The sequence below is a fragment of the Portunus trituberculatus genome, chromosome 45, assembly GCF_017591435.1.
Source record: "Portunus trituberculatus isolate SZX2019 chromosome 45, ASM1759143v1, whole genome shotgun sequence".
Classification (NCBI taxonomy): Eukaryota; Metazoa; Arthropoda; class Malacostraca; order Decapoda; family Portunidae; genus Portunus; species Portunus trituberculatus.
Genome location: NC_059299.1, coordinates 11,485,817 through 11,510,816, shown reverse-complemented (window position 1 = coordinate 11,510,816; position 25,000 = coordinate 11,485,817). Strand labels below are relative to the sequence as shown.

The 25,000-nt window shown below is 42.8% G+C and overlaps 1 protein-coding gene across 1 annotated transcript in view; it reads left to right on the top strand.

The window, feature by feature from the left end:
- The window catches only part of LOC123519399, a 116,485-nt gene that overhangs the window by 607 nt on the left and 90,878 nt on the right, over positions 1-25,000 (top strand). The window contains exons 2-5 of the mRNA XM_045280679.1: positions 1,962-2,095; positions 2,224-2,264; positions 7,315-7,374; positions 19,191-19,676. Coding sequence (XP_045136614.1) covers positions 1,962-2,095; positions 2,224-2,264; positions 7,315-7,374; positions 19,191-19,676 — 721 coding nt within the window. The remainder of the gene's footprint in view (positions 1-1,961; positions 2,096-2,223; positions 2,265-7,314; positions 7,375-19,190; positions 19,677-25,000) is intronic.

Sequence of the window (25,000 nt, the reverse complement as noted above, 5' to 3'; positions counted from 1 at the left end):
ATTCTATACACAAACCAGGGTTGAATCACATTTAACAACTTTATTACCGTATTATGTTTGTGTTCTGTTTCTCCACGATGTTATTCACGGACATGAATTGCCGCTAAGCACAACTCTACTGATGCTTCCGGACTTTTGCTTTTGACACTCCTAGAGGTTGATTCAATACACACACACACACACACACACACACACACACACACACACACACACACACTGTGTAGTGTAATGATTAACACGCTCGGTTCACAACCGAGAGAGCCTGGGCTCGGGTCCCGGGAGCGACAAAGCAAATGGGCAAGCCTCTTAATGTGTAGCCCCTGTTCACTTAGTAGTAAGTAGGTGCGGAATGTAACTCGAGGTGTTGTGGCCTCGCCTTCCCGGTGTGTGGAGTGTGTGATGTGGTCTCAGTCCTACCCGAAGATCGGTGAGTATGAGTTTTGAGCTCTCTCCGTAGGGGAAAGGCTTTATTTTATGTTATGGCCTATAAAGCCTGTAGGGCATACTTGAAGAGTATGTATGAAAAGCGCTGTTCAGCTTCCACCCATTGGCGCAGGCAGTTTTATTTATAGTGGTACCCATATTAGGGCCTATATCACCACCAAAGCGCATCTTTGGTGTAATCACCTAGAACCTGGTTATGGTGACATGTAGATAACTTTAAACCACTCGACAAATAACAAAGTTTCAAGGCGATACCTGGCTGGCTGGGTGACCAGCAGGTGACAATGGTAATAATAACATACACACACACACACACACACACACACACACACACACACACACACACACACACACACACGGCCCAGTAGCTCAGTGGTTAGAGCGCTGGCTTCACAAGCCAGAGGACCGGGGTTCGATTCCCCGGCCGGGTGGAGATATTTGGGTGTGTCTCCTTTCACGTGTAGCCCCTGTTCATCTAGCAGTGAGTAGGTACAGGATGTAAATCGAGGAGTTGTGACCTTGTTGTCCCGGTGTGTGGTGTGTGCTTGGTCTCAGGCCTATCCGAAGATCGGAAATAATGAGCTCTGAGCTCGTTCCGTAGGGTAACGTCTGGCTGTCTCGTCAGAGACTGCAGCAGATCAAACAGTGAATCACACACACACACACACACACGCTCAGTGGTTAGAGCGCTGGCTTCACAAGCCAGATGACCGGGGTTCGATTCCCCGGCCGGGTGGAGATATTTGGGTGTGTCTCTTTCACGTGTAGCCCCTGTTCACCTAGCAGTGAGTAGGTACGGGATGTAAATAGAAGAGTTGTGACCTTGTTGTCCCGGTGTGTGGTGTGTGCCTGGTCTCAGGCCTATCCGAAGATCGGAAACAATGAGCTCTGAGCTCGTTCCAGAGGGTAACGTCTGGCTGTCTCGTCAGAGACTGTAGCAGATCAAACAGTGAATTACACACACACACACACACACACACACACACACACACACACACACACACACCGCGTAGTGTAGTGGTTAGCATGCTCGACTCACAATCAAGAGGCCCGGGTTCAAGTCCCGGCGCGGCGAGGCAAATGGGCAAGCCTATTAATGTGTGGCCCCTGTTCACCTAGCAGTAAATAGGTACGGGATGTAACTCGAGGGGTTGCGGCTTCGCTTTCCCGGTGTGTGTTGTGTGTGTTGTGGTCTCAGTCCTACCCGAAGATCTGTCTATGAGCTCTGGGCTCGCTCCGTAATGAGGAAGACTGGCTGGGTGACCAGAAGGCGACTGAGGTGAATTACACACACACACACACACACACACACACACACACACACACACACACACACACACACACACACACACACACACACACACACACACACACACACACACACACACACACACACACACACACACACACACACACAGCCTGTAGAAGCAAGTGCATTGTCGCAGTGGAACAGTGTCCTCACGTTGCAATTTGCCGCGTCCGTCAGTCATTCCTCGCCTCCCGTCCCTCACCCACAGGCACAGCACCTTCCATCCGCTGCACACCCTGGGCCCTCGCTGCCGGAAGTGTGCCACGCTGCGTTCAGACCAGGCAAGTCTGGACTGGCAGCCTTTGCCCTGTTTGGTGGCGCGGCGGCGTGGCCGGTCATGGGGTGAGGACGAATACATTAGAAGAACAGACAAAAAAATGAGGGGAGAAAAAAACTTCCTTTAATAGAAAAAAAAACTTCAACTAAACCTCCATTAGTCCTCCTCTCACAAACTGCCATTCCATCCTCAGGTGACTGGCGGCTTTGGACGGCAGAGTGTATGGGTAGCCTGGTGCTGACTAGAGGTTGTGGGCACCAGTACATGTGTGTGTGTGTGTGTGTGTGTGTGTGTGTGTGTGTGTGTGTGTGTGTGTGTGTGTGTGTGTGTGTGTGGAGCAGAGGGGAATTACTTTAAACTGCCACCTCATATTTTTCTTTCCTTTCCGTTATTTTTCCTTGTTTATCTTCCTCCTCCTCCTCATCCTCCTACTCCTACTCAACCTCCTCCTCCTCCTCCTCCTCCTCAACCTCCTCCTCCTCCTCCTCCTCCTCCTAGTATCCTTCAGCCTCTAATTCGTAGAATCTGTAGTGGTAGAATAGTCATACAGACAGCCTTGTTAGACCCAGTAGGGCTGTTGCTGTTTGTTCTTTCCTTTGTATTCCTTTGTATTCCTCCTCCACCTCCACCTCCTCCTCCATCTCCTCCTCTTCTTCCCTTAGGTAGGATTGAGTCTCAGGGGCTTTGGGTAAAATTTTCAAGACGAGCAGCTTCATTATCAAGAGTTTGGCCAAAAAATTACGTGCAAGTTACCGGCAAGGTGTGGTGTGCAGCTCCGGGCGACTTGCGGGACACGCACGGTGCGGCAGGAGGTGGCGGAAGGCTGCAATAAGTGGCTGAGGATGCTGCATATTTAAGAAGTAACAAGGGAGAGAGAGAGAGAGAGAGAGAGAGAGAGAGAGAGAGAGAGAGAGAGAGAGAGAGGGGGGGGTGTAAGTAAAGGTGAACTCACGGCCAAGTCTCCTATTTAAGATTAGACTGAAGGGAATATCAGTCTGACAGTTGCAGTGGTGGGAATAATATATCTGTCTATTAATTTATTTATCTGTCTATCTATCTATCTGTATATCAGGCTCGTAATCTTACACGGGGTGGCACAGACAAAGAATCATACACACACACACACACACACACACACACACACACACACACACACACCGCGTAGTGTAGTGGTTAGCACGCTCGACTCACAATCGAGAGGGTCGGGTTCGAGTCCCGGTAAGCGGCGAGGCAAATGGGCAAGCCTCTTAATGTGTGGCCCTTGTTCATCTAGCAGTAAATAGGTACGGGATGTAACTCGAGGGGTTGCGGCCTCGCTTTCCCGGTGTGTGGAGTGTGTTGTGGTCTCAGTCCTACCCGAAGATCGGTCTATGAGCTCTGAGCTCGCTCCGTAATGGGGAAGACTGGCTGGGTGACTAGCAGACGACCGAGGTGAATTACACACACACACACACACACACACACACACACACACACACACACACACACACACACACACACAAGTGAAAAATCTCATGGACAACCCTACTACTACTGTTATGATACTACAACTACTACTACTACTGCTACTATTACTACTACTACTACTGCTACTACTACTACTATTACTACAACTACTACTACTACCACCACCACCACCATCACTACTACTACTACTACTACTACTACTACTACTACTACTACTACTACTATTATTACTACACTGCTATTACTACCAATGCTACCACTACTACTACTACTACTACTACTACTACATACTACTACTAAAACCACTACTACTACTATTACTACTACTAAACTTATAGCAGAGGGTGATGTAGACAAGATCCTGAAGGTTAGCATTCTGGAAAGGTCTTGATGCAGCGGGTTGAAGTTTGGTGGAGTTGCATTTGATGTGAAGACAATATTATGAAGGAAAACAGATGGAATGATAGATCACTGAAATAGACTTCTGACCTCTCTCTTATGCCTTTCTTTATTCTTTTTATCTATCCTTATTCTTATTCCTTATTCTCTTATTCTTATTTCTTATCTGTTTGTGTGTTTTATGGTGAAGAAAATGCAGGAGGATACGAAATAAAAGTGAATGAATGAAAAGAGTGAAATAGAGATTGTTCAGAGTAGAGAGTTGCGTAGAAAAGTCAAGAAAAGGAAAGGAAAGTTGAAATAGAAAGTTACATTAAAAATATAGATTAACTCAGACCGTAGTTGAAGAATTGATGCGGAATGTATATAAAATAGAGAACTTGTGTAAGAATACCACAAGAAATGTAATATTAATAGCTTACCCTTTGAAGTCTACCTACCTAGACATACATACATACATGCATACAAAACTACAAAGAAGGCAAGAGGTTTTATATAACGTGTTTACTTCAGCGTTACGTGACCTTTGTGTGTGTGTGTGTGTGTGTGTGTGTGTGTGTGTGTGTGTGTGTGTGTGTGTGTGTGTGTGTGTACCAAAGCCAACTAATATTATGACAAGGCGATCCATTTCGTCGTACTGTTTCCGTCTGAGATCATTGTTTACCTGTGCGTGTCTTTTTTGGGGGTGAAAGGGGAGGAGGGAGGTGAGGGAGAGCATGTGGAAGGGTGGAGGGAGGGGTGGAGAGGAGGCTGGGATGTGTGGAAGGCTTGGACATGTGAGGACTTTTGCAGCATCACCACAACCACCACCACCACCACCACCACCAACACACTCCACTTTCCATTTACTTCTTTCACTTCTACAGTAAACTTCTCTTAGTATCCCATTAATATCATTCTTACTCCACCTATTACTCTTTCCACTCCTTTTCACAATAACTCCATTCCATTGTCAACCTTCTTACTCCTCCTATCACTCCTCTGACTCCTTACCCCTTACTCCAACTGCCTTTCCTCCGGCCGTGTCCTATCAGCACGTGTGACAGCCGTTCATGCTTGAGGAGGCGCTAAACAAGGTAGTTAGGGAGTATTATAGCAAGATTAAGGGCTGAGTAATTGCATTGTCTCAGCAAGGCGGGGGAGAGATGCATTCCTGTCTCTACCTGTCTATACTTGTTGTGGCTGTCATGATCTGGAGGGCTGGCTTGTGTGTGTGTGTGTGTGTGTGTGTGTGTGTGTGTGTGTGTGTGTGTGGGTAATCCTCAGGGCATTTCATGAGGGATAACTTGTGTATACGCGTCAGTGGGTGTGATGGATACTAAGGTGATAGTAGTGGTGGTGGTGGAAGTAGTAGTAGTAGTAGTAGTAGTAGTAGTAGTAGTAGTAGTAGTAGTAGATGCTCTGGTAGGAAAGAAGATAGTGATGGAATCGTGGAAGTTGTGTACATTCTGAAGAGAGAGAGAGAGAGAGAGAGAGAGAGAGAGAGAGAGAGAGAGAGAAGTAATGGTGAACACATTGCCAAGTCTTATATAAGGTGAAGAGGAAGGGAGTACCACCGTCCCTCAGATAAAAGTATAGTAATGCATAATAGCAGTAGTAATAACAATAATAATAATAATAGTAATAATAATGATAATAATAGCAATAATAATAATAATAATAAAAATAATGATAACAATAATAACAATAATGATAATAATAATGGTAGTAGTAGTAGTAATAGTTGTTGTTGTTGTTGTTGTTGTAAGTAAATATATAACCCCTTTAATATTACAATCGCTACAACCAATGCTATTAATGATGATAATGATAACAACAACAACACTAACACCAACAACACCACCTCCCCACACACACACACACACACACACACACACACACACACACACACACACTCTCTCTCTCTCTCTCTCTCTCTCTCTCTCTCTCTCTCTCTCTCTCTCTCTCTCTCTCTCTCTCTCTCTCTCTCCCCAAACACCCACCTTTTTACATAACCCATCCTATCCCATCACATCACGTTCAAATCCCCTTCCACCACCACCACCACCACGCATCAGACGCGCCAATAGCACCAGCATCTCGAGTCAACACTTGAGACAACAGGGCGCTGATTGGCGGACCCGCGGCGCTGTGTGGGAGCCAATAGGACGCTTCCCTTGCATTACCTTATCCTGTCTTCGCTTCCGCTCCACTCAGCTCCACGAGAATCATTAGTTTAATACGAAGACTCAACGGTCTACGCTGGAACTTTGGGAGGCGAGAGAGAGAGAGAGAGGCGGTGTTGAGGGGGGTTTGTGGGTGTAGGATTGAGGTGACGGGGGTGTTGGCAGGGTGTAGGAAAGGTGGTGAGGGGAGAAGGGTGAGGAGCGAGCGGTGAATCAAGGGGAGAGAAGACGTAGATCAGGTGAAATGTGTCTGTTTGGTGATATATCGTTCACTAGAGACTTACTTTACCTGAGTGGAAGTTGTAGCTGAGAGAGAGAGAGAGTGTGTGTGTGTGTGTGAGAGAGAGACACTGCACTGAATGGCATTACTGATACACATGCACACACTTACACACACACACACACATACATACACACGCACACACACAGGACGAAATGGTGGTGAAAGAAAGATGAATAAAATAGCACAGAGGCACATTCATCCTTCCCTGTAGAAATATAGAGGCAGGAAATGGGTCGAGGGATGAAGAGATGTGAAGCGTGAAGCGTGCGTCAGTGAGCGGAGAGGCAGGATAAATAGAGATGGAGAGGATAGCACGAGCGTATTTCATCTCCTGTATACTGAAAATCGTAATTGCATTCTCTCATTCCTTCTCCTCCTTTCTCTCTTGTCTCTAATTCTGATTTTTTGCTTCATTCATCTGTGTTTCTCTCTTCCTTATGGTCTAAATAGTGTTTGTCTTTTTATTCTTTGTCTTGTGCTTTCTCTCTCTCTCTCTCTCTCTCTCTCTCTCTCTCTCTCTCTCTCTCTCTCTCTCTCTCTCTCTCTCTCTCTCTCTTTTCCCTTGCTGTTAACATATTCATTTCATTTCAATATATTTTCTTATCTTCCTCTATTTTTCCCTTTTTCTTTGTTTTTTCTCATTTCTTTAATTCTCTCTCCCTCTCTAATTCTCTCTCTCTCTCTCTCTCTCTCTCTCTCTCTCTCTCTCTCTCTCTCTCTCTCTCTCTCTCTCTCTCTCTCTCTCTCTCTCTCTCATCGCTAATGTATCTCGTTCTGTCCGATTTTCTCTACCCACTTGCACGCATTCCCGAACAGAACACGGAGACTGCAAAATACATACATCCCAACTTTTAAGGAGAATGCAAATGCCGCTTTAACTTATCGCCTCATTAATATACACGCCTACTTCTTTTTTTCTCTCTTACACTCTCGCACGCTCTCTCACACTTCTCCCTCTAACTTCAACCAGCTTATGGGTGACAACTCTGAGGTTTTGCACTTTGCCTCACTCTACCTCACGCTGCGCAGGGTGTGGGGAGGAGGTGAGGGTGGAAAGTGAGGTAGGACTGAGGGAATGAGGGATGAAATATGTGGAAGAATGAGAGGAGAGAGAGTAAAGGACGGGAAAAAAAAAAAGGAAAGATGGGAGGAAAGATAAGAATGAAATTTGAATAAGGAATGGATGAAAGGAAGGAAATGTTTGGAATGAAGCGGAGAAAGAAGAAGAAAAGGATAAAGAAAGGGAAGAATAAGTATAGAGAGATAAGGATGGAAGAAAAGATAAGAGCGAAGTAGGAATAAGGAAGGAAGAAAATGTGTGAAAAGAAGAGGAGAAAGAAGACAAAAAGGAAAAAGAAAAGAAAGAATAAGTGCAGAGATAAGGATGGAAGAAAAGATTAAAGTGAAATAAGAATAAGAAATGGAGGAAAAGGAGAGGGAAAGAAGAAAATGATGTAGAAAAAAGAAAAAAATGAAAGACAGAAACGGAGGAATCGGAACAGAAATGATGATGGAAAAGAAGACGAAATGAAACTAAAGGAAGAAGGAAGTTATGTGAAATAAATAGGAAGATGAAAAGGGAGAAGAGAGAGAAAATTAACATTGTAAGGATAGAAATTTAGAATGAAATGAGGAAGGAAGCAGAAGAAATAAGGAGAATGAAAAGGAATGAGGAATAGAATGAATAGAGAAGGGAGGAGATAGTAAAGAGAGATAAACTGAGGGTAAAAGTGAATAGTAAATAGAGGAGAGTGATAATTGAGATGAGAAGACAAAGGGAAAGAGAATGTGAGGAGAAAAATGAGATAAGATGAAGTGAAAAAGAGAGAGAGAGAGAGAGAGAGAGAGAGAGAGAGAGAGAGAGAGAGAGAGAGAGAGAAGCATTAGAGGAAGGAGAGATTCAAATAAGATACAGTCAGATTCTTTCTCCTTCATTCTCTCTCTCTCTCTCTCTCTCTCTCTCTCTCTCTCTCTCTCTCTCTCTCTCTCTCTCTCTCTCTCTCTCTCTCTCTCCTTTTATTGTATTCTCTCACTTCCCCTTTCCATTTCACACCTCATCTTTTTCCATCCACACCCCATCTTTTCCCTCCCTTCCCCTCCCCTCCCCGTCACCTTCCCCTCAACCGTAACTCAATCTTTTTCCCCTTTTCCTTCCCCTCTTTTCTTTCACACTTCCTCTCTCTGGTGATTTCCTTACCTTCCTCTCACTCTCCTTTCTAGATACTGTATTTCTCTAACCCTCCCCTCTTTTCTCTCTCTCTCTCTCTCTCTCTCTCTCTCTCTCTCTCTCTCTGGCTTCCCTTCCCCATCTCTCTCCCCTCTCCCCTCTCTCCCCTCTCCGCCTGAGGGTTAAGGAAAGGCTCACCTACCCCCTCCCCTCTCTTACATCAATCCCTCCCCTCTTCCTCTTCCTCCTTCCCCTCTTCTCCTCTTCCCCTCTTCCCCTCTTCCCCCTTTCCCCTCTCCTCCCCTCCCCTGGTGTAAATGTTTTCAAGAAGGGGAAGGATATCCTGAATTTTTATCCTGATAGTTTTTATCTTCATTTCTTTCCTTCTTTCTTTTCTTTCTTTCTTTCTTTCCTTTTTTTCTTTTTTCTTTCTTTATTGTCTTCGTTAAGGCGTTTCTTCCTTTTCTTTATTATCTTTGTTTGTTTCTTTTTTCTTTTTGTTCTTTTTATTTCCTTTGTTTACTATCATTGTCGTTCATTCCTACCTTCCTTCCTTCCTTCCTTCCTTTCTTCCTTCTTTCTTTCCTTCCTTCATTCTTTTCCTTTCCTAACTTCTTTTCTAATTTCCTTCCTTCCTTCCATCCTTTACATCCTTCGCTCGTTCTCTTTTCTTCCTTCCTTCCTTCCTTCTCTTCCTTTCCTCTTCAATACTCCTTTACCTCTCTCTCTTCCTCCCTCCCTCCTTTTTCTATCCCAGTCTTCGCCCTCTTGCTTCCTACAATGGCCTTCACTGCCCCATATTCCTCTTTGTATCTCGATCTGATGGCGCAGCTTATCACAGCCAAACAGCCTCGTAAGGGACAACAGGTCTGATGCTGATGTTTGATCTTCCTTTTGTCTTCTTTTGTGTTCCTTTCTTATACGATTTCTTTCTTTCTTTTTTTTTTTTGGTGTGTGTGTGTGTGTGTGTGTGTGTGTGTGTGTGTGTGTGTGTGTGTGTGTGTGTGTGTGTGTGTGTGTGTGTGTGTGTGTGTGTGTGTGTGTTTAAGTTGTATTTGAAAAGTGTGTCTGTCTGTTTCTCTCTGTTCTCTCTCTCTCTCTCTCTCTCTCTCTCTCTCTCTCTCTCTCTCTCTCTCTCTCTCTCTCTCTCGCTAGGAAAGTTGAACGCATCGTAAACGGCTGACTAATATTTCGTTGCAGTTTACGTGTGTGTGTTCAAGGTTTTTGATCGTCTGCAAAACATAAACAACAAGACAAGCAAGGCGGTAGGCAGAAGCAACTGGGCTCTCTCTCTCTCTCTCTCTCTCTCTCTCTCTCTCTCTCTCTCTCTCTCTCTCTCTCTCTCTCTCTCTCTCTCTCTTGCTCAATTCCCTGTTATTCCTTTGTTTATCTTTCCTTCTTTCTTACTTTTAGCTTTCCTTATTGTTCTTCTTTCCTTCCTTCCTTCTTCCCTCATTCTCCTTTAAATTTGTACTGTAACTGTGTAGTATCCTCTCTCTCTCTCTCTCTCTCTCTCTCTCTCTCTCTCTCTCTCTCTCTCTCGCTCTCGCTCTCAGTCTCGCTCTTGCTCCCTCCCCGCCTAAACCGTATAATTGCTAACCGTTTCCACCATTATCGAATATTTGGTCCCGCTGAGATGGACGCGCATAATATCGAAAGCACGAATAACGAAATCGCGTAAATCGAGGCGGAGGTGCAGTGTGACCCCCGGCGCGCGAAGGGTAGCGGTAATCTTTGCATCTCCCTCCCTTATCATTATTATTCCGGTGTTGGTGTTCCTTTCTCTATCCTCTCCCTCGTTTGCTTCCTCTCGCTTCCTTGTTTTTCCTATTTGATTTTTCTTTTGGTTTTCTTTTCTCTTCTTTTTCCCGTTTTTTTGTGTTTTTTTGGGGGGCCTGTGTTTAGTTAGTGTTGTTCTGGGGTGGTATGGGTGTGGTAGTGGTAGTGGTTTGGGTGTAGTAGTAGTAGTAGTAGTAGTAGTAGTAGTAGTAGTAGTAGTAGTTTTTGCTGTTGTTTTTGTTGTTGGTACTGTTGGTGGTGGTGAGTTTGGTAGCGGTGTTGGTGGGGAAGTGTTAGCAGTAGCAGCAACAGTAGCTGGTGGTGGTGGTGCACGGTGGTGGCGGCTGTGACGGCAGCGGTGGTGGTAGTGGTGGTGGTGGTGGTGGTGGTGGTGGTGGTGGTGGTGGTGGTGGTGGACGTTGTATACTATTACTGTTATTACCATCGCAGCCTCACGCGGATGCCGGGCAGAATCCAGCTGGGTCTTAATAATAATGCAAGTTTCCAAGCGCCTCTTAATACACAGGCTAACTTACCACGTAATTTCTCTGACTCGTGCATTTAGGTGATTCGTTGCAACTCCTCCCCTTCCCCATCCCCTTCTCCAACCTTCATCCCCAGCCCCTCCCAAGCCCCCCACGTACACACCACAGCTCTTCCCTATCATCTTCCTAAACTCTAACCTTATCTAACCTATTCTCCCTCCCTTCGTCCCCGCCTTGTCACCCCGAACCTTGTCATCTCCAGCCTTGCCATCCTTAGCTATCCTATCCCCACCTTTCAATACTCCAATATCCCGTTTACAATTCACCCTCTCCCTTTTAACCCTATCCCATCCTCACTCTGCTTTCCCTTGCCTCCATTCCCCTGTCATCCCCATTATCTTTATCCCCAGCCTTCTACATCCTCTACGTACCTTCCCCATGCTCTCCTCCCCTGTCACTTTTCCCACCCCTGTTCTCTCGCCCTCCCCAACCTAGTAGCAAATTCACAGCTTTCCCAGGCACTACCACACCAAACCACAGAAACTACTCCCCTTGTTCCTTTCTACCTCCAAAAACCTCCCCAACTCACCCCAACCAACCCAAATCAGCCTCAACTGCACGCACCGCCACCCTTCTCCTGCCTTCCTTCCACGCCCCCTCCCTCTCCCTCTATCCCACTTTCTCTTCAGCCTCTCATTTCCCGTTCATTCTCTATTCCCGGCAGCGCTCAGCCCACTCCCTCTTCTCCTCCTCTTCATACTTTGCAAGATTATCTCATAATTAACATGAAGGCGATGTAAAAGTGTGATGGACGGTGAATGAGGGCAGTGATGAGAGAGAGAGAGAGAGAGAGAGAGAGAGAGAGAGAGAGAGAGAGAGATTATCAGGTAAGAAAAAACGCAATCAATTAATCTCGTTGATAAGGAAGAAGGAAAAAACAGAAATGCATAAATGGAAAACAAAAAAAAAAGGAAAAGAATGAAAATTGAAACCCCAGAGAGAGAGAGAGAGAGAGAGAGAGAGAGAGAGACGGGGCATGAAGGCAAGATTGAGGGAGATGAAGTGAGGGAAGGAAAGGACGCGAGAGGAAAAATCAAACGCGTGAACTCTTTACCAAAACCCGCCACTCGCTTAACTCCGGCGGCCATGAAGGGTTTTGTGGGCCGATAAGCGCGTTACTTCGCTTGTCAACACCCGCGCCGCTGCACCCTGGCCCGCTGCGCTCCGATGAACCCACGCAGCGGAACTGTTAGAAGCTTCATGAACCACGATGATTTCAAAGCCTCGTTTCATTGATTTGCTCTCTCTCTCTCTCTCTCTCTCTCTCTCTCTCTCTCTCTCATAGTTTTGTTTTGTTTTTGTATTTGTATTTCTTATGAGCTGTTTTTTTCTCTCTCTCTCTCTCTCTCTCTCTCTCTCTCTCTCTCTCTCTCTCTCTCTCTCTCTCTCTCTCTCTCTCTCTCACTGATTTAATTATTTCAGTAAGATTTGCTTATGTAAATTTCATCATACCTTCTTACTAGCGAGTTTTTCCTCCTCTCCCCTCCTTCCTTCCACTTCCCCCTCCCTCCCTCCCTTCCCCTGATATACAAAGTTTATGACGTAAAATACAAGGTCACTGGTTCGCTGGTCGTGGTGGTGGTGGTCGTGGTGGTGTTGGTGATGATAGTCGTGGTGGTGGTGGTGGTGGTGGTGGTGGTGGTGGTGGTGGTGGTGGTGGTGCATTTATCCAGCTCAAGGGGTTCAGGTTTTCCGTGGCCCATATATTTGTTGTGTGTTGTCAGTAATTAGTGTGGGTAATTAATCCTTGGCTGGAGGCTGATGGATCACCGCCCCCCGCTCTCTCTCTCTCTCTCTCTCTCTCTCTCTCTCTCTCTCTCTCTCTCTCTCTCTCTCTCTCTCTGACCACGTTCTCCTCAATGCTGACGTGTGTGTGTGTGTGTGTGTGTGTGTGTGTGTGTGTGTGTGTGTGTGTGTGTGTGTGTGTGTGTGTGTGTGTGTGTGTGTGTGTGTGTGTGTGTGTGTGTGTGTGTGTGTGTGTGAGTGTGACGAAAAAATATTATTGATGAGATAAACTTTTAACTTAATCTTTAAAAAAAAAAAAAATTCAAGCAGAGTAGTAGAAAATGGACAACAACAACAACAACAACAACAACAACAACAACAACAACAACAACAACAAGAGGAGGAAATAAAAACAGGAAAACCACAAAAACAAGAGAAAGGACAAGTAGAAAAAAAATTACAACAATAACAACAACAACAACAACAACAACAACAACAACAACAACAACAACAACAACAATTGAAGCTCCAGGGAATTCCATCCATTAGGAAGAACATGATGAACGGAAGACGAGGAAAAGAGGCAAAAGAAAACGAGAGAAGGATAAAGGAATGATGATAATGATAGTAATGATGATGATGAAGGGGAGGAGATGAAAGGCACGAAATAAGAAAAGTAGGAAGAAGGGAAAGAGAGAGAGAGAGAGAGAGAGAGAACAACGACGAATGTGAAGAAGAGGAAAATTATGATGTGGAAAAAGAAAAAAAGTAGGAGGAAGAGGAGGAAGAGAAGGAGGAGGAGGAGGAGGAGGAGGAAGAAGAAGAAGAGGAGATGGTAAGACTTTTCCCCTCATTTCCCCTTTTTTATATTTTCCCGCCAGTATTTTTTCTAGGTAATGCTAGAGATGATAATTCACCGAAACCCAACCCAAGTTTAAATTAATCATGATACGCAGGAAGTTCTCCGGCTTGCGTGGTGGCGCTGCGCTCACACACACACGCACACCTTTGTCTCTTTAACTCATATATAGGAGGAGAAAGAGGAGGAGGAAACAGCTGAATGGGAGGGAGGAAAAGAGGTGGGTGAAAATGAAAGGGTAGGAGGAATATTAGACTGAGGGGAAGAGAGAGGGGAAGTAGATGGGAGGGAAAGAGCTGAGTGAAGATGAGAGGATGGGGGAAGTGTCAGAGGATGAAGGTGTGAAGGGAAGAGAGGGGAAAGGAGGGGAAAGAGGGATGGGAAGTGAGGGGAGGTGGTGTTGGTCTTGATTAAACTCAAACGGGATCTACTTTTGATGTTTTATCCGAGGGGAGACAGAAGGGGAAGGGGAGGGGGGAGAACGAGGAGGAGGAGGAGGAGGAGGAGGGATAAGGAAGAGGATAGAGTTGAAGGAATTATATGACGCACGAGAGGATGGAAAGAAGGAGGGAAAAGATAAGAAGCGAGGAGATAGAAGAGAAGAAGAAGGAGGAGAAGGAAGAGGAGGAGGAGGAGGATAAAGGATGAGAATGACGAGATGAAAAAGGAGGAGGGAAATGATAAGCGATGAGATAAGAGATAATGGTAAAAGCTTTGAACATGGAAATAAAGTGGGGGAAGAAAAAAGATGACTGAAAGGAGAAGGAGAAAAGTTATGACTAATGAATACTAATGAAAAGAATTTTGTTCATGCATTTCCGCTGTGAATTTATTAACCTCTCGTGTGGCCTCTTTCTGGGCGTGAGAAGCGGGAGAGGAGTGAATTAGAGGAGTGAGGCTGAAGGAAGTAAAATTGAGTGTGTGTCTGTGTCTGTGTCTGTGTGTGTGTGTGTGTGTGTGTGTGTGTGTGTGTGTGTGTGTGTGTGTGTGGCTTGTAATATTGGTTCTTCATAATAATACTACTAATTTTATTCACTTTTTCTCTTCTTTTTTTTCTTCCTTTCTCTCTTTTTTTTTATTTTTTCGTCGTTTTGTGTGTGGGTTGTTAATGTTATTCTTTATGATATTTCTGCTATTTGTTGTTGTTGTTGTTGTTGTTGTTGTTGTTGCTGTGGTTGTAGTTGTTGTGGTTGTAGTAGTAGTAGTAGTAGTAGTAGTAGTAGCAGTCGTAGTGGTAGCAGTAATAGTAGTTAATAGCAGTAGTAGTAGTAGTAGTAGTAGTAGTAGTAGTAGTAGTAGTTATATCAGTAGTAGTAGTAGTAGTAATAATAGTAGTAGTTATTGTTGTTCTTTTTGTTCCTTCTTTTTTTTGTTCTTGTTCTTTTTCTTTTCTCCTTTTTCTTCTTTTTTAACTTCTCTTCATTGTCTCCTACTCCTCCTTCTCCTCCTCCTTCTCCTCCTCCTTCTCCTCCTCGTCCTCTTCTTCTTCCTCTTCCTCTTCCTCCTCCTCCTCCTCCTCCTCTTCCTCTTCCTCTTCCTCTTCCTCTTCCTCCTCCTCCTCTTCCTCTTCCTCTTCCTCTTCCTCCTCCTCCTCCTCCTCCTCATTATCATCACCACCACCACCACCACCACCCTACCTTGCCAATTCGCCTTTGCGTAACACCGGCCGTCGCACGTCACCCCACTTATGTCCCGCTGTCTGTCGTGATGCATGGACGCCGCTCCGCTCGTTATTCACCCATCAGTCATGAGAGATAGAGAGAGAAGGTTGCACTAATAGACAGGTTAGGTTAGGTTGAGTTGGGTTAGATTATAGTAGAATAGATTTTAATTAGGTTTGGTTAGGCTAGGGGGACAGACATTAGGTTCAGTTACGTTGAGGTGGGTTAGTTTAGGTTAGGTTGGGTTAGATTAGGTCAGTCATGAGAAGCGACAGTTATAGATAGACATGTTTTGTTAGGTTAGGTAATAAAGAATCTTAATCCTAATCCTAATAACTCCTTGAACAATGTTTGGTTAAGTTAGGAAGTTGAATTGAGTTGCGTTGGGTTAGATTGTATCAGGTTTAGTTAGGTTAAGTTAAATACAGTGAGGTTGAGTTAGGACAGGGTAGGGTTAGATTATACTACTTTATATCAAATTATAATATGTAGGATCAAATATTAGGTTAGTGTGTGTGAAGAGGTAGAGTTAGATTGGTAAGTTAGGTCAGGAATGAATAGCTTAAGTTGAGTTAGATTATATAATTAAGGTTAGGAAGAAAGAAAGAGGTGCAAAAGATTGGATTTAGAACACAGGAATGCTCTGTGTGTGTGTGTGTGTGTGTGTGTGTGTGTGTGTGTGTGTGTGTGTGTGTGTGTGTGTGTGTGTGTGTGTATTCTGCCTTCTCTCCTTGGCCTTTTGTTTTCAGTTGCTTGTTTGTTTGTTTGTTTGTTTCCTTTATTCTGCATGTTCGTTAGCTCCTACTTTCATTCATTCCATCTTTCTTCTTTCCCTCATTCTTTTTCTACTTGTTACTCTTCTTTATTTCCTGTATGCACTGTGCTGGTTTGTTTGCTTTTCCTTCCCTTTTTAAACTTTTCTCTTCGCCTTCTCCTCATGCATTTCTTTCCTTCCCTTCCTCCCTGCACGCTGTTCGTCTTTCTCTCCATCTATCCTTTCCTTCCTCCATCGCCTCCCTTCGTCCATTTTTCTTTCATTCCCCTCCTACTTTCCTTTCTTGCTCTCTTTGTCTCTGTCTGTCTGTCTGTTTGTCTGCCTGCCTGCCTGCCTGCCTGTCTGTTTGTTAATCTCTCTCTCTCTCTCTCTCTCTCTCTCTCTCTCTCTCTCTCTCTCTCTCTCTCTCTCTCTCTCTCTCTCTCTCTCTCTCTCTCTCTCAATCACCTTACTCCTCTCTTTATACCTTTTCCTTTTACCTCCCTCTACTTATCTCACCTCTAACTCTCCTTTCCTCCTCCTTTCCTTCTCCTTTCCTCCTCCTTTCCTCCTCCTGTAAATTACGAGTGCCTTTAAGTTTTCTTTGTCCTAACGTACCTTTCCTCCCATCCCTCCCTCCCACCTCCCCTTCTGTCCGTCACTAGGTCGTGTCTTACCTGGCGTTGCGTCACACAGGTGCTGGAGTTAACCTGTGTTACCTTCACGAATTCATTAAGGAGAGAGGGGAGAGATGGGTAACGTAAGGTAAGGTTAGGTAAGAGGTTAGGTGTGTAGGGGATGTGTCACTTAAGTGGAAGAGATTATGATGTGTGTGTGTGTGTGTGTGTGTGTGTGTGTGTGTGTGTGTGTGTGTGTGTGTGTGTTATTTGCGTAGGTTTATTGTATATTGGTGTTATTTTTTCCTGTGATTCGTAGTGACTGACACGTGCGCCACCACCACCACCACCACCACCACCACCACCACAACAACAACAACAACAACAACAGCACACCATTAAACCAGAACTCACCCATGTAATCCAATAGTGTTAACATAGAAATGAAATTAGGTCATCCCCTTTCGCAAAAAAAAAGAAAAAAAGAAAATAAAAAGAAGAAAAAATAATTAGTAACATCTTAACGGCAAATTCCCTTCAAACAGTCTCTCGTATCTTACACAGGATTTACTTACCAGCCAGAAGAAAGAAGAAGGGCGGCGAGGGGAGGAATTAAACAGGAAAAGGTAGCAGAAGGAGAAGACTAGAGCGTGTGAGCTTAAAAAGAAAAAAATTGTCACACGTTCCATAAATATTGTGTCACCATCCAGAAACAGACACTTAGAATTTATTTGGGTGCATGTGTGTGTGTGTGTGTGTGTGTGTGTGTGTGTGTGTGTGTGTGCGTGTGTGTGTACAAGAAAATACCAACCTATCTACCTACATACATACATACATACGTACAAACATACGCCCCTTGCCTATTTATATACTTAGTGCCTGGTGTCTTGTGGCCTATAGGAGTGCGGGTAGGGCAAAGCAGGGCAGGGCAGGGCAGGGCAGGATAGGGCAGGGCAGGGCAGAGCAGGGCAGGGCAGGGCAGGGTAGGGCAAGGCAGGGCAAGACAGGGCAGGGCAGGGCAGGGCAGGGCAAGGCAGGGCAGGGCAGGGCAAGGTAGGGCAGGGCGCCTCGCTGCATTAATTTACATCTCGGGGAAACAAACTTTGTGGGTCGCAACTCACCTAACTAGATGCTGCTGTTGTTGTTGTTGTTGTTGCTGTTGTTGTTGTTGTTGCTGCTGTTGTTGTTGTTGTTGTTGTTGTTGTTGTTGTTGTTGTTGTTGTTGTTGTTGTTGTTGTTGTTGTTGTTGCGTATTATAATGATTGTTTTTGCTTTAGCTATTATCATTGTTATCATTGTTGTTAGTGTTGTTATTATTGTGGTTTTCATTATTATTATTATTATTATTATCATTATTATTATTATTATTATTATTATTATTAATGTTGTTATTGTTGTTTTTGTTGTTTTAAATATCATCACTATTATTATTATTATTATTATTATTATTATTATTATTATTATTATTATTATTATTATTATTATTATTATTATTATTAGTAGTAGTAGTAGTAGTAGTAGTAGTAGTAGTAGTAGTAGTAGTAGTAGCGTCGATAATCTTGTACGTAGAATACAGAAGTGTTAGTCATGTAAAAATCGAAGTGATGATGACTGACAATAGTAGCAGCAGTCAACAGCAATGGCAGCAGTAGTCGTAGAAGTAGTATCCGTAACAGCAGCAGTAGTAGTGGTGGTAGTCGCTGCAGTCGTCGTCGCTTCCAATACATTTTCGGCGGATGCAAACTTAAATATATTATAGGCAATCGCATCTTCTTCCCGCCCACTTTCCGCCTTCCCTGATTCCGCTTCAATCTCCTGCCTGAAATACTGCGCGATCTGTGGATTAATGTTCCCAGCGCACCCGGCCCACACTGCGCAGGGAGGGGACACAAATGCAGGAGGAGGAGGAGGAGAAGGTTGTTGTAATATTTTCAACAATTATTGACCTTCACAGAATATACGAATAGAATGTAATTTTGGATAGTGCTGTGTTATTTGTTTCATTTGCTTATTTATTTGTTTTATTTATTGATGTTCTGGTGTGAGTGATGATATTCTCTCTCTCTCTCTCTCTCTCTCTCTCTCTCTCTCTCTCTCTCTCTCTCTCTCTCTCTCTCTCTCTGTTCAAGGTCAGGTTCACACAACTGAATAACAATCAGTCAAGAAGGAAAATGCCATGGTGTGCTGAGCCTAGACTGAATAACTGATCTAAACACACACACACACACACACACACACACACACACACACACACACACACACACACACACACACACACACACACACACACACACACACACATTTCTGTTGCTACACATGAGTTTGTAGCAACATTTCCCGACATACTTAATTCATTTCATTGCATTATGACTATGAACGTGTGTCTTAATTCGCAAAGGGTTCCACAGTTTTACACTTTTATATTCGTGCTGTTTGAAAAGAGTTGTGCGATAAAGTTGTGTGTGTGTGTGTGTGTGTGTGTGTGTGTGTGTGTGTGTGTGTGTGTGTTTGCTTTGTCATACTGTGTGCACGTGTAAAAGGCGTGTTTGTATACAAGGGGAGACGGAGGGGCGAGAATGACATGTGTGTGTGTGTGTGTGTGTGTGTGTGTGTGTGTGTGTGTGTGTGTGTGTGTGTGTGAGCGTGCGTGTATTTCCATCCATCCATTCATCCATATATGTAACTTATGTAACCTACAACTTTCAGATAACAAAAACACACCACATTTCCTTCCCACAGTGGAGGTACACGGCGCAGCGAGGTTCCTGGGCCATATACCACGACGACCACCACTTGCCGACCCCTGTGGACGACTCATCCCGGCCAGAACACGACTCCGATGTCAAGTTACCCGGACGACACTACCCTAAGCTCCCTTACACCCTAATAGACCCTTACGACAACCTCCCTTACCCGCACCCTGGACGCAGTCACCCCAACCCACAACCCCAACCTAGATCAGACCCTTACCACTACGACTACAACTACGACGAATACTGGGAGGAGGAGGAGGGGGAGGAGGAGGGCAAGAAGCATCTGAAGTCCCCGCAGAGTGATACATCGGGGGCATCCTCATCCTCTTCCTCCTCCTCCTCCTCCACCTCCACGCCTGAACCAAGAGATCCTAGTCCGAGGTTTGACAGGGACCAGCCTCGCAGCGTGAAGGTCCAGGCCGGGAAAACTGCAGTGCTGGTGTGTCGTGTGCTCAACCTCGGAGACAAATCGGTGAGTGCTTTCCTGTATTTTTTTATGCAAGAGGGAAAATCTGGCTCTTTTTTTTATACCATGTGGGCTTTTCACGGGAATTTATGGGCTAAAGAGGATACTTTTCGGGTTACCTCCTATCTCAAAGCCCACCCGCTAGGAAACCGTTGCCCCGAGTGAGGAAGCCCAACCTACACTCGGACCGTGGACAGGATTCGAACCCGTGCGCTTGGAGACCCCTCGGACCCCAAAGCACGCATGGTTCCACTGTACCACGGCTTAAGGGTAATAAAAGTGATTAAACGAAAAGGTCCGCTTATATGCCAGTCCCCCAGCAGGTTCGAGAGAGCCAAGAGGATACGATAAGTGTCTTGAGCTTCCCTCTTAAATGAGTTCAGGTGGAAATACAGAAGCAGGTAAGGAGTTCTATTGTTTTACCAGAGAAAGGGATTGTATCGACCTTTTGTTTCTTTATCTATCTGTTTTTTTTAAGCGTCTTATTATCACTTATTATGTCTACTTATTCTTATTATTGATGTATGATGTTTTTTTTTTATCATTATTGTTATTCACATTAGTTTACGTTGTGATCTTATAACAGGCCAACACTGTCATTGCTCCTTGTCATAACGATAATAATGCAATATCGTTAATGATATTGGAATACAGAAATTGACTCTGAATTCCAACTTTGAATAGTCTGTTGTTATGCTTCTGCTCAATGAAAAAAAAAGTTTGATATTACTGATAAGAAGTGACAAGTAATCAGTCATCGTGAGCATCAGTCTCTTGTTGGCGTCATTGATTTGCCTGCGTCGCTACTTCGAGCGATGAGACGGGGGTGACTTAACTTTCCAGGAATATACGAGTCCACCCATTCAATCTCGACAGACAACTTGCTGCAGAATTGACTACCGGGAATATAAAACAAGAAAAAACAACGACTACAATAATAATGACTAATGATATATGTTTCGGTGCTTTCTTGGGCCTTATGAATAGATTCTCGTGATTTGTGAGTGTGTTTGCATGATTTCACTGCTACTTCAAACACTCTACATAATTAAAAAGAGAGAAAAATGCCCCTGAAATTGAATCGTCTTTGTGTCCATTGAAAGGCTGTTCTGTTGATAAGCTCGAGTTCAGAATACGAGTCTTATACCTAATCTCTCTCTCTCTCTCTCTCTCTCTCTCTCTCTCTCTCTCTCTCTCTCTCTCTCTCTCTCTCTCTCTCTCTACTTGATCCCTATCCTTCCTTCCTTCCAACCTTTCATCCTTTCCTTCTTATTTTCTTCTATCCATTTGTTTTTTCCTCCTTTCTTCATTTCCAGTCTTTCATCTTTCCTTCCTTCCTCTCCTCCATTCCTTTCGTCCTTCCATCCATCCTCTTCTTCATCCCCTATTTTTCTCTCCTTGGTCCTTTCTACCTTCCTCTTCCTCTTCCTCTTATTCCTCCTCCTCCTCTTCCTGTTCCCTCATTTCCAATCTGTCCTAGCCATCCTTCCTTTCACCCTCTCTCTCTCTCTCTCTCTCTCTCTCTCTCTCTCTCTCTCTCTCTCTCTCTCTCTCTCTCTCTCTCTGTTACCTAAGACACAGTTCAAAATCTGTCCGCTAGGAGACGTCACGCTTACCTAACCTCGCCTCTTCTGACCCTGCCACTCCCCTGCCACATCCCCTTCCTTCCCCTACTCTCCCCTACCATCCCCTTCCTCTCCCTCTCTCCCTCCCTGTGTAAATTATGATCGTCCTCTTCTTCTTTCCCTCTTTTCCTCTTTCCCTCTACTTCGTCATCTTTCCCTCCCTTGCTGTAAAGATGGAGGAGGGAGGAAAGAAGGGAGGAATGGAGAAATGGAGGGAAATTCATTTTTTGTGTAGATGAAAAGTTTGATCATTTTTTTTTTTTTTATGTGGCGAAAGTGTTTATGGCCGAGTCTTTTTGTATTTATTTATTTTGTTTATTTATTTACTAGGTGTTTGTTGTTGGTTGAATAATAATTGTTGAGTGTATTGTGAATGTTTAAGTTTTGTGCAAGTTTTCGTGTGATGTAGAAATGTTTTAGTGCACAATGTTCGTTTTTTTGTGTTTGAAAATGTTTATGATCTGGTGTTTTTTATTTATCTATTTTTTTAGGTGCTTTTGTTAGTTAAATTTCTTGTAAATGTTGATTATTATGTATGTTTAAGTTTTTCTCGTGTGTTTATTTATTTTTTTTCTTGTCTTCGTTTTGGGGTAGAAAATGTTTTAGTTTATAATGTTCACTGCTTTTTCTTCTTCTTTTTTCGCTGTTACTTTATTCACCGTATTTTTTTCTTATATTATCAAGATTTTCATTCCCATAACTTTACATTTTCATAATTTTACGGTCACTACATTTTTCACACTCAGAATTTTTTGCTTCACTTTCCCACACTTTACTATTACAACTTTCATCATCATCATCATCATCATCATCATCATCATCATCATCATCATCATTTCCTTCAGTTTTCACATTTTTCCTTCAGTTTTCACTATCATAACTTTCACCAACTCTGTCTCACTATGGCAAACTTTTCACCATCACCATCCCTGTCTCACTATGATAAACCTTTCACCATCATCACTACTAACGTTCACCATCATTATCAGAAAAGTGCTTCCCTTCCTCTTTTTCCTTCAATCTCTTCATTTATCAATCTTCTCTTATTCTTAGTATGTTTTCTCTTTTTTTCCATTTTTCCTACAGTTCTCATTCAAATAAAAAGATAGTGTGTGTGTGTGTGTGTGTGTGTGTGTGTGTGTGTGTGTGTGTGTGTGTGTGTGTGTGTGTGTGTTTTCCTCATTATTTTATTTTTCTGCCTACGTTTCATATATTACTTTTTATTTTGCTTCCTTCCTCACGATGTTTTAACTATGTGTTCCTTCTTTCATTCCCTCGTTTTATTACTGTTTTCTTCTATTTCCTACCTTCCTTAACGTCATAGCGTATCACTATCTTCTTCTTCTTCTTCTTCTTCTTCTTCTTCTTCTTCTTCTTCTTCTTCTTCTTCTTACTTTTATTCTTTTTCTTACTTTTATTCTTCATCATCAACATAATAATCACCATCACCTTTACCATCTCCTCCTCCTCCTCCTCCTCCTCCTCCTCCTCCTCCTCCTCCTCCTCCTCCTCCTCCTCTTTCTTCTTCTTCTTCTTCTTCTTCTTCTTCTTCTTCTTCTTCTTCTTTTTCTTTTTTCTTCTTCTTCTTTTCGCGTAAAGGTGAGATCAGTCAAAGGTTTAAAAGAGAGAGAGAGAGAGAGAGAGAGAGAGAGAGAGAGAGAGAGAGAGTGAGTTTAGTAAGATTCCCTCCTCTATAGAAAGTGAAAATAGAGAATTATCACCTAACGCGAGGCCAGGTCAGGAAATGTCCCCTTTTACTGTGTCCTGTTCATCCAGTGTCCGTCTGTGTCCAATGTGCTGTGTCCTCCTTTCCTGTGAGTTTTTAGGTGCGATTGTGTATATCAAATTATTAAGTTGCGATTGTGTGTATGAAATTAGTTGCGATTGTGCGTTAAAGGATTTAGTGGCGATTGGGTGTTTAAAAGGATTTATTTGTGATTGCGTGTATTAAATAATTTAGTTGCGATTGTGTGTATAAAAATTAGTTGTGATTGTGTGTATAAAATTAGTTGCGATTGTGTGTATTAAATCATTTAGTTGCGATTGTGTGAATTAAAGGATTTGCGATTGTGTGTGTGTGTGTGTGTGTGTGTGTGTGTGTGTGTGTGTGTGAAAGGATTTATTTGCGATTGTGTGTGTGTGAAAGGATTTGCGATTGTGTGTGTGTGAAAGGATTTAGTTGCGATTGTGTGTATAGAAACATTTGAGTTGCGATTGTGTTTCAAAGAGTTTAGTTGCGATTGTGTGTATAAAAAGGAACTACATACATTGAAATTCGTACCTGCTATGTTTTTTTTTTTTTTTTTTCATTGTATTCTTTTATTCTCTCTTTTTTATAGTCTGCTGTGTCCTATTGTATTTGTCCTATTTTATTTGTATTCGTGTGTATAAACAGCTAATATAAAGAAAGGAACTAAATATATGGAAATTCGTATACCAGTGCAATTTTTTTCATAGTTTTGTTTATTATGTTTTATTGTTCCATCTTTATTTGCATTTGTATGTATAAACAGCTAATACAAAAAATAAAGGACTAGAAGAACTAAATACATTGAAATTCGTAAGTGTAATGATTTTTTTTTTTTTTTTATGTTCTGTTTTATTGTTTCTTACCTTCTTTCGTTTGAGTTTATTTGTATTTCTATTTATAAACACTAATGCATGGGTTATATATATATATATATTTTTTTTTGTAGTGTTTTCTGCGTTCTCCTTTCCTCTGAGTTCCATTGCTGTCTGTTTTAATTTGTATTTGTATGAATAAACAGCTAATACAAAATGTTGGACTAAATACACTGATATTCGTAAGTATAATGATTTTCTTCTTAAAGTTTTGATTTATTGTTTATCATATTCTTTAATTGTTAAGTTTATTTAGTTTTTTTTTTTTTCCTTCTTTTATTCGTGTTTGTTCTTCATAATGTTTGATCTGCGTCAGTGTTTCGTTGCTTTGCTTTTCGTTTCATTGTCACTCACTTTCGTAAATGTATTGCAGTGGTCCATTTCATTTCGTTTTCTTTTTTTTTTTACTCACTCTTAAATGTACTGCAGTGTTCCATTTTATTTCGTTTTCTTCGTTTTTCGTATGTTTGATTTTCCCATGTGTTCATTTGTTCTGTTTCATCTCAAAGTATTCTTATATTGACTCATTTTTATCTTATTTCTTATCTTATTTTATTTTTATTCATTCATTTTGTATTCATTTCTATTCTTCATCTTATTATGTCTTCATTTCCTATTTTCATGTTGGTTTGGTAGTGTGTGTGTGTGTGTGTGTGTGTGTGTGTGTGTGTGTGTGTGTGTGTGTCCTAAAGAAATTTTGCTAGTCTTTCAATAAATATAAACTGTCCATTTATTCCATTTTTCCATCTTGTTCTTCTTCTTTCTTTATCGCTTCTTCTATTTCTCCATCTTTTTGTTCTTTCTCTTTCTTTATCTCTTCTTCTTCCTCCTCCTACTCCTCGTCCTCTTGTGTGTGTGTGTGTGTGTGTGTGTGTGTGTGTGTGTGTGTGTGTGTGTGTGTGTGTTTTCCTCCCATTCCTCAGTGTCCCAAATTTGGAGGAAGATGGACAATTTAAGTAGGAAGGGACAAGGTTACACAGACACTAAGGGAAACAAGGAGAGCTGGATTGACAAAATAGACGCAAGAGAACATTTTGGGACTAAACAAATAAGAAGAATGCGAGAAAAAAAGTGAAGGAATAT